General features: G+C 59.0%; 1 protein-coding gene and 1 long non-coding RNA gene across 2 annotated transcripts in view; both read right to left on the bottom strand.

Annotated features, from left to right (window-relative positions):
* LOC101731703 (phosphofurin acidic cluster sorting protein 2-like) overlaps positions 1–5,304 on the bottom strand; it is a 69,375-nt gene extending 64,071 nt beyond the window's left edge. The window contains exons 1-2 of the mRNA XM_031902377.1: positions 5,048–5,304; positions 678–935 (exon numbers count right to left, since the gene is read on the bottom strand). Of these exons, the coding sequence (XP_031758237.1) occupies positions 678–859 (182 nt within the window). The 5' untranslated portion in view covers positions 860–935; positions 5,048–5,304. The remainder of the gene's footprint in view (positions 1–677; positions 936–5,047) is intronic.
* Positions 5,305–10,535: 5,231 nt separating this feature from the next.
* The window catches only part of rrp36, a 6,577-nt gene continuing 4,131 nt past the window's right edge, over positions 10,536–12,981 (bottom strand). The window contains exons 4-7 of the long non-coding RNA XR_004222874.1: positions 12,807–12,911; positions 11,822–11,896; positions 11,630–11,747; positions 10,536–11,319 (exon numbers count right to left, since the gene is read on the bottom strand). This is a non-coding gene — a long non-coding RNA (ribosomal RNA processing 36). The remainder of the gene's footprint in view (positions 11,320–11,629; positions 11,748–11,821; positions 11,897–12,806; positions 12,912–12,981) is intronic.

The following is a 12,981-nucleotide window of genomic DNA, read 5'->3' as shown; positions in this document are numbered from 1 at the left end:
TATGGTGACTGTACCCCCCTACAGCCCTTGGTACAGCTGGGGCCCAGGGAAGGGGCAGTTTGTATCGGACCCTATGGGGGGGGAATATGGTGACTGGATCCCCCTACAGCCCTTGGTACAGCTGGGGCCCAGGGAAGGGGCAGTTTGTATCGGACCCTATGGGGGGGGGGGGGGAATATGGTGACTGGATCCCCCTACAGCCCTTGGTACAGCTGGGGCCCCGGGAAGGGGCAGTTTGTATCGGACCCTATGGGGGGGGGAATATGGTGACTGTACCCCCCTACAGCCCTTGGTACAGCTGGGGCCCCGGGAAGGGGCAGTTTGTATCAGACCCTATGGGGGGGGGGGAATATGGTGACTGTACCCCCCTACAGCCCTTGGTACAGCTGGGGCCCCGGGAAGGGGCAGTTTGTATCAGACCCTATGGGGGGGGGGGAATATGGTGACTGTACCCCCCTACAGCCCTTGGTACAGCTGGGGCCCCGGGAAGGGGCAGTTTGTATCACTCTGTTCCACCATACATAACCAAAGGTGCAAAGTTTGCCCTGGTGCAGTAACCCATAGCAACCAGCTTTCAAACAGGCGCCCAGTAAATGCTACCTGCTGATTGGCTGTTATAGTTGAATAGACCCGTCACAGACCCCCCCAGACTGTATAGATTTGGGGTCCCCCCTTACCTGGGCACACAGCTGGGGGAGCATCTGTCCACCTCCCAAGTAGCAAACAGGTTCATGGGTACCGGGGGGTTCCCCCTCCCCTCTGTCTGTCCGTCTGGGGGTCCAACACTGGCGCCGACACCCGGCTCTCCCCCTCGGCTGATGCTGATGACTGGGCTCATCCCACTGCCTGATTGGTTCATTGTCACGGACAGTTAAATAGGCCCCTCCCCCTTGCTAGTGTCAGCTGGAACTGAATGTGTGACTGGCGGGAATCACCTGCAACGAGAGAGCGCGAAGGGCTAACGGCACCAGCTGAGACATCCACAGAGAGACCGCAGCGAGACCGACAGGGGCACAGAGAGACCGCAGAGAGACCGACAGGCGCACAGAGAGACCGCAGCGAGACCGATAGGGGCACAGAGAGACCGCAGGGAGACCGACAGGGGCACAGAGAGACCGCAGGGAGACCGACAGGGGCACAGAGAGACCGCAGGGAGACCGACAGGGGCACAGAGAGACCGCAGTAAGACCGACAGGGGCACAGAGAGACCGCAGGGAGACCGACAGGGGCACAGAGAGACCGCAGGGAGACCGACAGGGGCACAGAGAGACCGCAGGGAGACCGACAGGGGCACAGAGAGACCGCAGGGAGACCGACAGGGGCACAGAGAGACCGCAGGGAGGACCGACCAGGGGCACAGAGAGACCGCAGGGAGACCGACAGGGGCACAGAGAGACCGCAGGGAGACCGACAGGGGCACAGAGAGACCGCAGGGAGACCGACAGGGGCACAGAGAGACCGCAGGGAGACCGACAGGGGCACAGAGAGACAGCAGGGAGACCGACAGGGGCACAGAGAGACCGCAGGGAGACCGACAGGGGCACAGAGAGACCGCAGGGAGACCGACAGGGGCACAGAGAGACCGCAGGGAGACCGACAGGGGCACAGAGAGACCGCAGCGAGACCGACAGGGGCACAGAGAGACCGCAGCGAGACCGACAGGGGCACAGAGACACCGCAGGGAGACCGACAGGGGCACAGAGAGACCGCAGGGAGACCGACAGGGGCACAGAGAGACCGCAGCGAGACCGACAGGGGCACAGAGAGACCGCAGGGAGACCGACAGGGGCACAGAGAGACCGCAGGGAGACCGACAGGGGCACAGAGAGACCGCAGGGAGACCGACAGGGGCACAGAGAGACCGCAGGGAGACCGACAGGGGCACAGAGAGACCGCAGCGAGACTGACAGGGGCACAGAGAGACCGCAGTGAGACCGACAGGGGCACAGAGAGACCGCAGTGAGACCGACAGGGGCACAGAGAAACCGCAGTGAGACTGACAGGGGCACAGAGAGACCGCAGGGAGACCGACAGGGGCACAGAGAGACCGCAGGGAGACCGACAGGGGCACAGAGAGACCGCAGGGAGACCGACAGGGGCACAGAGAGACCGCAGGGAGACCAACAGGGGCACAGAGAGACCGCAGCGAGACTGACAGGGGCACAGAGAGACCGCAGTAAGACTGACAGGGGCACAGAGAGACCGCAGTGAGACCGACAGGGGCACAGAGAGACCGCAGTGAGACCGACAGGGGCACAGAGAAACCGCAGTGAGACTGACAGGGGCACAGAGAGAGGGACAGACTGACAGGGGCACAGAGAGAGGGACAGACTGACGGGCACAGAGAGACCACAGCAAGACTGACAGGGGCACAGAGAGAGGGACAGACTGACGGGCACAGAGAGACCACAGCAAGACTGACAGGGGCAGTAGGGGGCCCGGGTAAGGGGGGTACAAGGGGTACAGCTGGGAGTAGGGGACCCGGGTAAGGGGGGGTACAAGGGGTACAGCTGGGAGGAGGGGACCCGGGTAAGGGGGGGTACAAGGGGTACAGCTGGGAGTAGGGGGCCTGGGTAAGGGGGGGTACAAGGGGTACAGCTAGGGTAAGGGGGGTACAAGGGGTACAGCTGGGAGTAGGGGCCCGGGTAATGGGGGGTACAAGGGGTACAGCTGGGAGTAGGGGGCCCGGGTAAGGGGGGGTACAAGGGGTACAGCTGGGAGGAGGGGACCCGGGTAAGGGGGGGTACAAGGGGTACAGCTGGGAGGAGGGGACCCGGGTAAGGGGGGGTACAAGGGGTACAGCTGGGAGTAGGGGGCCTGGGTAAGGGGGGTACAAGGGGTACAGCTAGGGGTAAGGGGGGTACAAGGGGTACAGCTGGGAGTAGGGGGCCCGGGTAAGGGGGGGTACAAGAGGTACAGCTAGGGGTAAGGGGGGTACAAGGGGTACAGCTAGGGGTAAGGGGGGTATAAGGGGTACAGCTGGGAGTAGGGGGCCCGGGTAAGGGGGGGTACAAGGGGTACAGCTAGGGGTAAGGGGGGGTATAAGGGGTACAGCTGGGAGTAGGGGACCCGGGTAAGGGGGGGTACAAGGGGTACAGATGGGAGTAGGGGGCCCGGGTAAGGGGGGTACAAGGGGTACAGCTGGGAGTAGGGGGCCTGGGTAAGGGGGTTACAAGGGGTACAGCTAGGGGTAAGGGGGGGTACAAGGGGTACAGCTAGGGGTAAGGGGGGGTACAAGGGGTACAGCTGGGGGTAGGGGGCCCGGGTAAGGGGGGGTACAAGGGGTACAGATAGGGGTAAGGGGGGGTACAAGGGGTACAGCTGGGGGTAGGGGGCCCGGGTAAGGGGTGTACAAGGGGGTACAGCTAGGGGTAAGGGGGGTACAAGGGGTACAGCTGGGGTAGGGGGCCTGGGTAAGGGGGGTACAAGGGGTACAGCTAGAGGTAAGGGGGGTACAAGGGGTACAGCTGGGAGTAGGGGCCTGGGTAAGGGGGGTACAGCTGGGGGTGGGGGGCCCGGGTAAGGGGGTACAGCTGGGGGTAGGGGGCCCGGGTAAGGGGGGGTACAAGGGGTACAGCTGGGAGTAGGGGGCCCGGGTAAGGGGGGGTACAAGGGGTACAGCTGGGAGGAGGGGACCCGGGTAAGGGGGGGTACAAGGGGTACAGCTGGGAGGAGGGGACCCGGGTAAGGGGGGGTACAAGGGGTACAGCTGGGAGTAGGGGGCCTGGGTAAGGGGGGGTACAAGGGGTACAGCTAGGGGTAAGGGGGGTACAAGGGGTACAGCTGGGAGTAGGGGGCCCGGGTAAGGGGGGGTACAAGAGGTACAGCTAGGGGTAAGGGGGGGTACAAGGGGTACAGCTAGGGGTAAGGGGGGGTATAAGGGGTACAGCTGGGAGTAGGGGGCCCGGGTAAGGGGGGGTACAAGGGGTACAGCTAGGGGTAAGGGGGGGTATAAGGGGTACAGCTGGGAGTAGGGGACCCGGGTAAGGGGGGGTACAAGGGGTACAGCTGGGAGTAGGGGGCCCGGGTAAGGGGGTACAAGGGGTACAGCTGGGAGTAGGGGGCCTGGGTAAGGGGGTTACAAGGGGTACAGCTAGGGGTAAGGGGGGTACAAGGGGTACAGCTAGGGGTAAGGGGGGGTACAAGGGGTACAGCTGGGGTAGGGGGCCCGGGTAAGGGGTGTACAAGGGGTACAGCTAGGGGTAAGGGGGGTACAAGGGGTACAGCTGGGGGTAGGGGGCCTGGGTAAGGGGGGTACAAGGGGTACAGCTAGAGGTAAGGGGGGTACAAGGGGTACAGCTAGGGGTAAGGGGGGGTACAAGGGGTACAGCTGGGGGTAGGGGGCCCGGGTAAGGGGTGTACAAGGGGTACAGCTAGGGGTAAGGGGGTACAAGGGGTACAGCTGGGGGTAGGGGGCCTGGGTAAGGGGGGTACAAGGGGTACAGCTAGAGGTAAGGGGGGTACAAGGGGTACAGCTAGGGGTAAGGGGGGTACAAGGGGTACAGCTGGGGGTAGGGGGCCCGGGTAAGGGGTGTACAAGGGGTACAGCTAGGGGTAAGGGGGTACAAGGGGTACAGCTGGGGGGTAGGGGGCCTGGGTAAGGGGGTACAAGGGGTACAGCTAGAGGTAAGGGGGGTACAAGGGGTACAGCTAGGGGTAAGGGGGGGTACAAGGGGTACAGCTGGGGGTAGGGGGCCTGGGTAAGGGGGGTACAAGGGGTACAGCTAGGGGTAAGGGGGGTACAAGGGGTACAGCTGGGGTAGGGGGCCTGGGTAAGGGGGGTACAAGGGGTACAGCTAGAGGTAAGGGGGTACAAGGGGTACAGCTGGGAGTAGGGGGCCTGGGTAAGGGGGTACAGCTGGGGGTAGGGGGCCCGGGTAAGGGGGGGTACAGCTGGGGGTAGGGGCCCGGGTAAGGGGGGGGTACAGCTGGGGGTGGGGGGCCCGGGTAAGGGGGGGGTACAAGGGGTACAGCTAGGGGTAGGGGGCCCGGGTAAGGGGGGGTACAGCTGGGGGGGGGGGTACATATAATAAATCTGTGCCAGTACCTCAGGGCTCACAGGTCCCAATTCCGCTCCGCCCTCTCTCGCTCTCTGGCCCCTGGGCGGTACCGGGGGGCTCACACACAGCGGGGGGCACATACACACACTGCCCGGCCTGTAGCAGGGGGTACCGGGGCGCTCACACACACACTGCCCGGCCTGTAGCAGGAGGTACCGGGGCGCTGAGGGGATATCGGGAGCCGCACGTCTCTCCGCTCCCAGAGAGGGATGAGGGAGACTGGGGGGCGGGACTGAGGCAGAGAGGAGGAGTCTGGGGGCGGGGCCAAGCACTGATTCACTCAGAGTGACAGCCAGCCAATCGCGCTGCGAGAAGAGCAGCCTAGTGCCCGCCCCTTGTCCGCTCCGTAGGGATGAGAGAGACTAACGGGCTGAGCTGCCCCCCCCTGTGGGTAACGCTGCCCCTCATGTCCCTCCTGTGGGTGCCCCTGCCCCTCCTGTGGGTGCCCCTGCCCCTCCTGCCCCCCCTGTGGGTAACGCTGCCCCCCCTGTGGGTAACGCTGCCCCCCCTGTGGGTAACGCTGCCCCTCATGTCCCTCCTGTGGGTGCCCCTGCCCCTCCTGTGGGTGCCCCTGCCCCTCCTGCCCCCCCTGTGGGTAACGCTGCCCCCCCTGTGGGTAACGCTGCCCCCCCTGTGGGTAACGCTGCCCCTCCTGTGGGTGCCCCTGCCCCTCATATCCCCCCTGTGGGTGACCCTGCCCCTCATATCCCCCCTGTGGGTGACCCTGCCCCTCATATCCCCCCTGTGGGTGACCCTGCCCCTCATATCCCTCTGTGGGTGACCCTGCCCCTCATATCCCCCCTGTGGGTGACCCTGCCCCTCATATCCCCCCTGTGGGTGACCCTGCCCCTCATATCCCTCTGTGGGTGCCCCTGCCCCTCATATCCCCCCTGTGGGTGACCCTGCCCCTCATATCCCTCTGTGGGTGCCCCTGCCCCTCATATCCCCCCTGTGGGTGACCCTACCCCTCATATCCCCCCTGTGGGTGCCCCTGCCCCTCATATCCCTCTGTGGGTGCCCCTGCCCCTCATATCCCCCGTTTGTACAAGTGTGTGTGGATAATATGGGGTGTCAGACACACAGTGGATTTATAGAGAGAGGGGGGTATTGGGGCAGTTCCCCCCCAGGTGCAACACTATGAGGTCAGACAGTGGGAGTGGCTCTGTGTTTCTGGTTAAAGGACAAGTTCACCCTCTCCATCCTTTACACCTCACTTGCAGGCAGCGCTGGGTCACTTGGTGCTGGGTTGGCCGGGGGTCTCTGTGCCAGTAGGGGGGCTCTGGGAATATATTTCGCGGCCCGTCACCAAACTGTATCATGAGTTTAGGGTTCTCTCATGATTTAGTACAAGGCCTCATTGGGCCCCACCTGGAGGGAAGCTGGCACGTAGGGTTAATATGCTCATTGTCCGTTTCTGTTGTTACCTTCTGGCATATCTGGGGTTAATGTGCTCATAATTCATATTCTGCAGTGACGTAATGAGATCCCCGGGTCAGGAACCAATCAGGGTTTGTGCCGATTGCACTTGAGCTCAGATGAGATAATTCTGCAATGAAAGGTGTTTAATGGAGAACGAAACCCAATGAATATGGGTGGAAATGTTTATTTTATACCTACTTCCTGCCTGGCGCCCCCCAGTGTTTGCGCCCTAGGCAGCTGCCTCTTCTGCCTACCCCTAGTTCCGGCCCTGGTACCAACCCACCCTTTGTTCCCAAGATGGCGTCTACCTTCCATCTAAACCAGGAAATAGTAATCCCAGTCCTCAAACTAGAGGCTAAGGCGGATACAAGTGCAAGCTCACTGGCCCAGTCAGAGCCCTCAGGGCCCATCATATCCATAGGGTTCAAAGGATGAGACAGTCAGACTCCCTGTTCCAAGAGCCGGGTTTCCATTTACTAAATGGTCGATAGCCAGATGGTTAGTAATACTCATATCAGAGGCCTAGAACCAAGCGGGTAAACCTGCTCCCAAGCCGGTAAGGGCTCACACAACCAGGAAAGTCAGTACTCCCTGGGCACTTTACCACGAGGCACCGCTAGAGCCTATCTGCCAAGCAGCCGCCCGGTCGGGCACCGCTAGAGCCTATCTGCCAAGCAGCCGCCCGGTCGGGCACCGCTAGAGCCTTCTGTGTGGGCCATACTGTCAGTGCAACATCCCCCCCTTGTGGAGGTGCCAGTTAATGCTGTACCATTGTTAATAAGTAGTTAAATGGTTAATGCATCAGTGTCTCCAGCACAGAAGTTACAACAAAACTGGCCAGATAGGGAGACACAGGAAGAGGTGGGGCCTCAACAATTCATTACAGTTTGTCCCGCCTCCAGAGAGGGGAACTTAAAGGAAACATAAAGGATAAAGGAAACCCCTAACCCTGTATTCATTTTATAACTAATACCCAGTGCTGGTTTCCCTTTGGGCTAAACATTAACCCCAGGCACCCCAAGCCAATAGAGAGAGAGAGAGACCCTCAGTCACCCCAAGTCAATAGAGAGATAGAGAGAGAGACCCTCAGTCACCCCAAGTCAATAGAGAGAGACCCTCAGTCACCCCAAGTCAATAGAGAGAGACCCTCAGTCACCCCAAGTCAATAGAGAGATAGAGAGAGACCCTCAGTCACCCCAAGTCAATAGAGAGATAGAGAGAGACCCTCAGTCACCCCAAGTCAATAGAGAGATAGAGAGAGACCCTCAGTCACCCCAAGTCAATAGAGAGATAGAGAGAGACCCTCAGTCACCCCAAGTCAATAGAGAGATAGAGAGAGACCCTCAGTCACCCCAAGTCAATAGAGAGATAGAGAGAGACCCTCAGTCACCCCAAGTCAATAGAGAGATAGAGAGAGACCCTCAGTCACCCCAAGTCAATAGAGAGATAGAGAGAGACCCTCAGTCACCCCAAGTCAATAGAGAGATAGAGAGAGACCCTCAGTCACCCCAAGTCAATAGAGAGATAGAGAGAGACCCTCAGTCACCCCAAGTCAATAGAGAGATAGAGAGAGACCCTCAGTCACCCCAAGTCAATAGAGAGATAGAGAGAGACCCTCAGTCACCCCAAGTCAATAGAGAGATAGAGAGAGACCCTCAGTCACCCCAAGTCAATAGAGAGATAGAGAGAGACCCTCAGTCACCCCAAGTCAATAGAGAGATAGAGAGAGACCCTCAGTCACCCCAAGTCAATAGAGAGATAGAGAGAGACCCTCAGTCACCCCAAGTCAATAGAGAGATAGAGAGAGACCCTCAGTCACCCCAAGTCAATAGAGAGATAGAGAGAGACCCTCAGTCACCCCAAGTCAATAGAGAGATAGAGAGAGACCCTCAGTCACCCCAAGTCAATAGAGAGATAGAGAGAGACCCTCAGTCACCCCAAGTCAATAGAGAGATAGAGAGAGACCCTCAGTCACCCCAAGTCAATAGAGAGAGACCCTCAGTCACCCCAAGTCAATAGAGAGAGAGAGAGAGAGAGAGAGACCCTCAGTCACCCCAAGTCGATAGAGAGAGAGAGAGAGAGAGACCCTCAGTCACCCCAAGTCAATAGAGAGAGACCCTCAGTCACCCCAAGTCAATAGAGAGAGACCCTCAGTCACCCCAAGTCAATAGAGAGAGAGACCCTCAGTCACCCCAAGCCAATAGAGAGAGACCCTCAGTCACCCCAAGCCGAGAGAGAGAGAGAGAGAGAGAGAGAGAGAGGAGAGAGAGAAGAGAGAGAGAGAGAGAGGAGAGAGAGAGAGAGAGAGAGAGAGAGAGAGAGAGAGAGAGAGAGAGAGAGAGAGAGAGAGAGAGAGAGAGAGAGAGAGAGAGAGAGAGAGAGAGAGAGAGAGAGAGAGACCCTCAGTCACCCCAAGCCAATAGAGATAGAGAGACCCTCAGTCACCCCAAGCCAATCGAGAGAGAGAGACCCTCAGTCACCCCAAGCCAATAGAGATAGAGAGAGACCCTCAGTCACCCCAAGCCGATAGAGATAGAGAGACCCTCAGTCACCCCAAGCCAATAGAGATAGAGAGACCCTCAGTCACCCCAAGCCAATAGAGATAGAGAGACCCTCAGTCACCCCAAGCCGATAGAGAGAGACCCTCAGTCACCCCAAGCCAATAGAGAGAGAGAGACCCTCAGTCACCCCAAGCCGATAGAGAGAGAGAGACCCTCAGTCACCCCAAGCCGATAGAGAGAGAGACCCTCAGTCACCCCAAGCCAATAGAGATAGAGAGACCCTCCGTCACCCCAAGCCAATAGAGATTGAGGGTCTCTCTATCTCTATTGGCTTGGGGTGACTGAGGGTCTCTCTCTCTCTATTGGCTTGGGGTGACTGAGGGTCTCTCTCTCTCTATCTCTATTGGCTTGGGGTGACTGAGGGTCTCTCTCTATCTCTATTGGCTTGGGGTGACTGAGGGTCTCTCTCTATCTCTATTGGCTTGGGGTGACTGAGGGTCTCTCTGTCACCCCAAGCCAATAGAGAGAGACCCTCAGGCACCCCAAGCCAATAGAGAGAGAGACCCTCAGTCACCCCAAGCCAATAGAGATAGAGAGAGACCCTCAGTCACCCCAAGCCGATAGAGATAGAGAGACCCTCAGTCACCCCAAGCCAATAGAGATAGAGAGACCCTCAGTCACCCCAAGCCAATAGAGATAGAGAGACCCTCAGTCACCCCAAGCCGATAGAGAGAGACCCTCAGTCACCCCAAGCCAATAGAGAGAGAGAGACCCTCAGTCACCCCAAGCCGATAGAGAGAGAGAGACCCTCAGTCACCCCAAGCCGATAGAGAGAGAGAGACCCTCAGTCACCCCAAGCCAATAGAGATAGAGAGACCCTCCGTCACCCCAAGCCAATAGAGATTGAGGGTCTCTCTATCTCTATTGGCTTGGGGTGACTGAGGGTCTCTCTCTCTCTATTGGCTTGGGGTGACTGAGGGTCTCTCTCTCTCTATCTCTATTGGCTTGGGGTGACTGAGGGTCTCTCTCTATCTCTATTGGCTTGGGGTGACTGAGGGTCTCTCTCTATCTCTATTGGCTTGGGGTGACTGAGGGTCTCTCTGTCACCCCAAGCCAATAGAGAGAGACCCTCAGGCACCCCAAGCCAATAGAGAGAGAGACCCTCAGGCCATATTCGCCCCCCACAGGTTCCGCCATATTCGCCCACCGGCGCCCCCCCACAGGTTCCGCCATATTCGCCCACCGGCGCCCCCCCACAGGTTCCGCCATATTCGCCCACCGGCGCCCCCCCACAGGTTCCGCCATATTCGCCCACCGGCGCCCCCCCACAGGTTCCGCCATATTCGCCCACCTGCACCCCCCCACAGGTTCCGCCATATTCGCCCAGCGGCGCCCCCCCACAGGTTCCGCCATATTCGCCCAGCGGCGCCCCCCCCACAGCTTCCGCCATATTCGCCCAGCGGCGCCCCCCCCACAGCTTCCGCCATATTCGCCCAGCGGCGCCCCCCACAGCTTCCGCCATATTCGCCCAGAGGCTACGTTGAACCCAACGTTATTCTTTGTGAAATAACAGAACATTTAATGAAGTCATGTGATGCAACAGGACAAGCAGAATGGCAGCGCCCCCGATGGCTGCATTTATTGCCCCATTACTAGGAAGCGCTTGTTCTACCGGGCCTGACATTATCCTTATGGAGCGGCGCTGCTGTCCCTACAGTCACATTCTGATTGGCCGCTCTCAGCAATAACGAACACTCTCACAGCTCTGGGGCGGCAGGTAAGTCCCACAGACACGGATTGGTCCGTGCAGTCACTGTATTGCCCCTGATCTTATTGGCCCACAGACCATGTGGATCTCTCTCAGATGAAATTTCCAGACAGAACAGTAACTTGTGCAGTGTGGGATCTCCTTCGTGATCCAGGTGCCAACCTGTGCCCATTACTGGGGGGGCACTCCTATGGAGAGAGGCCAAACAGAGGCAAGGGTAACAGAACAACTGATATTTCAAGAAAATGCCCCTGCCAGGGCAAGCAACTGATATATTCCAAGGAGATGCCCCTGCCAGGGTAAAGATCAGTTGGTGTCAGTAGTCCAGACAAAATGGCGCAGGTGCTGAAGCCAATTCCCACCAATCAGAAAGGCAGCCTCAGTCAGACCAGCCCTGGGCCAGTAGGAGCCAAGATGGCGGCAGCCCAGTGACAGCCCTATTGCAGGCTGGGAAGTTTCCTCCGGTCCTTGTGAGAGTTCCGCTTCCTCTTCTTGCTCAGGAAATGCTCCAGTTTCCCCTTCTTCTTCAGCTCTTTGTATTTATCCGCCAGTTCCATCTTGCGCAGGTCACCTGGGGGCAGATACGGGAAATGTATGACTCTCTATGGGACCCCACCGGTACCAGAACCCCAAGAGAACAGAGGGTCCCCCACCCAAAGCCTTCCAGGGTGCCATGAGTGCCCCCTCCCCCAACCCCGGGTGCCATGAGTGCCCCCTCCCCCAACCCCGGGTGCCATTACTGCCCCCTCCCCCAACCCCGGGTGCCATTACTGCCCCCTCCCCCAACCCCGGGTGCCATTACTGCCCCCTCCCCCAACCCCGGGTGCCATGAGTGCCCCCTCCCCCAACCCCGGGTGCCATTACTGCCCCCCCACACTCACTTCTCTTCAGGTAGAAGGGTTTCTTGCCCTGCTGAGCCAGTTCTCTCTGCTGTTTCTTAAACTCCAGTTCCCGCTCTCTCTGTTTGTGCCGTATCTGGGCCGCAGCCTCCTGCTCATCCTAAACAGAACCACAAGGAACCTGAGTGTCAGCTCCTCAGACCATGCCCCAGTGCCACCCAGCCAAAAACTTACCAGTCGCCTTGCCAGTTGCCCCAACTTCTCCTTCAGCTCAGGGTCCCGGGCTTTCTGTAGCCTCTTCTGCACCATCTGCAGGACAATACAGCGGCCCCAATGGGCTACAATCAGCACTTATCCAGCGGCCAGCAACAGGGCATTCTGGGTACTGACTGATGGGGGGGGGGGGGAAAGGGGGTACTGTGTATAACCTGCAGGGCACCGGCTAGCAACAAGGGCAACAGGGCATTCTGGGTACTGACTGATGGGGGGGGGGGAAAAGGGGGTACTGTGTATAACCTGCAGGGCACCGGCTAGCAACAAGGGTAACAGGGCATTCTGGGTACTGACTGATGGGGAGGGAAAGGGGGTACTGTGTATAACAAGGCCCAATCAAGTGCTGTCCCCCCCAAACTATTCACTCAGCAGTGAAACACAATGGAGTCCATTTCCCGTCACTCACTCACTGCTCCAGTTTGTCGCCATGGAGCCCAAGTGCAGACTCAGCACAAGCGCTGGCACACCGAGCGCTGGCACACCGAGCGCTGGCACACCGAGCGCTGGCACACCGAGCGCTGGCACACCGAGCGCTGGCACACCGAGCGCTGGCACACCGAGCGCTGGCACACCGAGCGCTGGCAACACAGTTTTATTCCCTCCTGTGCTCGCGAGGTGCAGGAAGGAGAATTGTGGGACAAAGTTATAAGCGGCAGTGGGAGGAGCTACAGGTAACGATGCAACAAATCCTACGTTAACAGCTGAAATGTATCCATCTTTGCTCACAATGAAATTAGTTCTTTAATTATTAAGGCCAAAGGGGAGGAGCTTCGGGCTGAGGGCATAAATATCATTGGAAGGATTTTCAGAAGGGGGCTATAAGGAATAGCGGGTGCAGTGGAAGGGGTTACATGGAGAAGGAGTGGGAGGGTTACAATGAGCAATGGGAGGAGCCCCAGGAAGAGGCATCAGGATTGGCTGCTACGGTTGCTATGGCTGTACTCACATCCTTCTCCTGCTTCTTTATATCCCCCAGGAACTTGTAGGTCTTCTCAAACACCTCTGCTTTGTATTCGCCGGAGAGATCATCGAATCGGGGGTCCCTGCGCATCTGTGGGACAGAAGGGGTAGGCTCGACATACAGCCAATGGCACAGGGGTCCGACAGAACCTGTTGCCATG

The sequence above is a fragment of the Xenopus tropicalis genome, chromosome 5, assembly GCF_000004195.4.
Source record: "Xenopus tropicalis strain Nigerian chromosome 5, UCB_Xtro_10.0, whole genome shotgun sequence".
Taxonomy (NCBI): domain Eukaryota; kingdom Metazoa; phylum Chordata; class Amphibia; order Anura; family Pipidae; genus Xenopus; species Xenopus tropicalis.
Note: the sequence above shows the minus strand (reverse complement) of the source record. Positions and strands in the feature narration are given on the sequence as shown.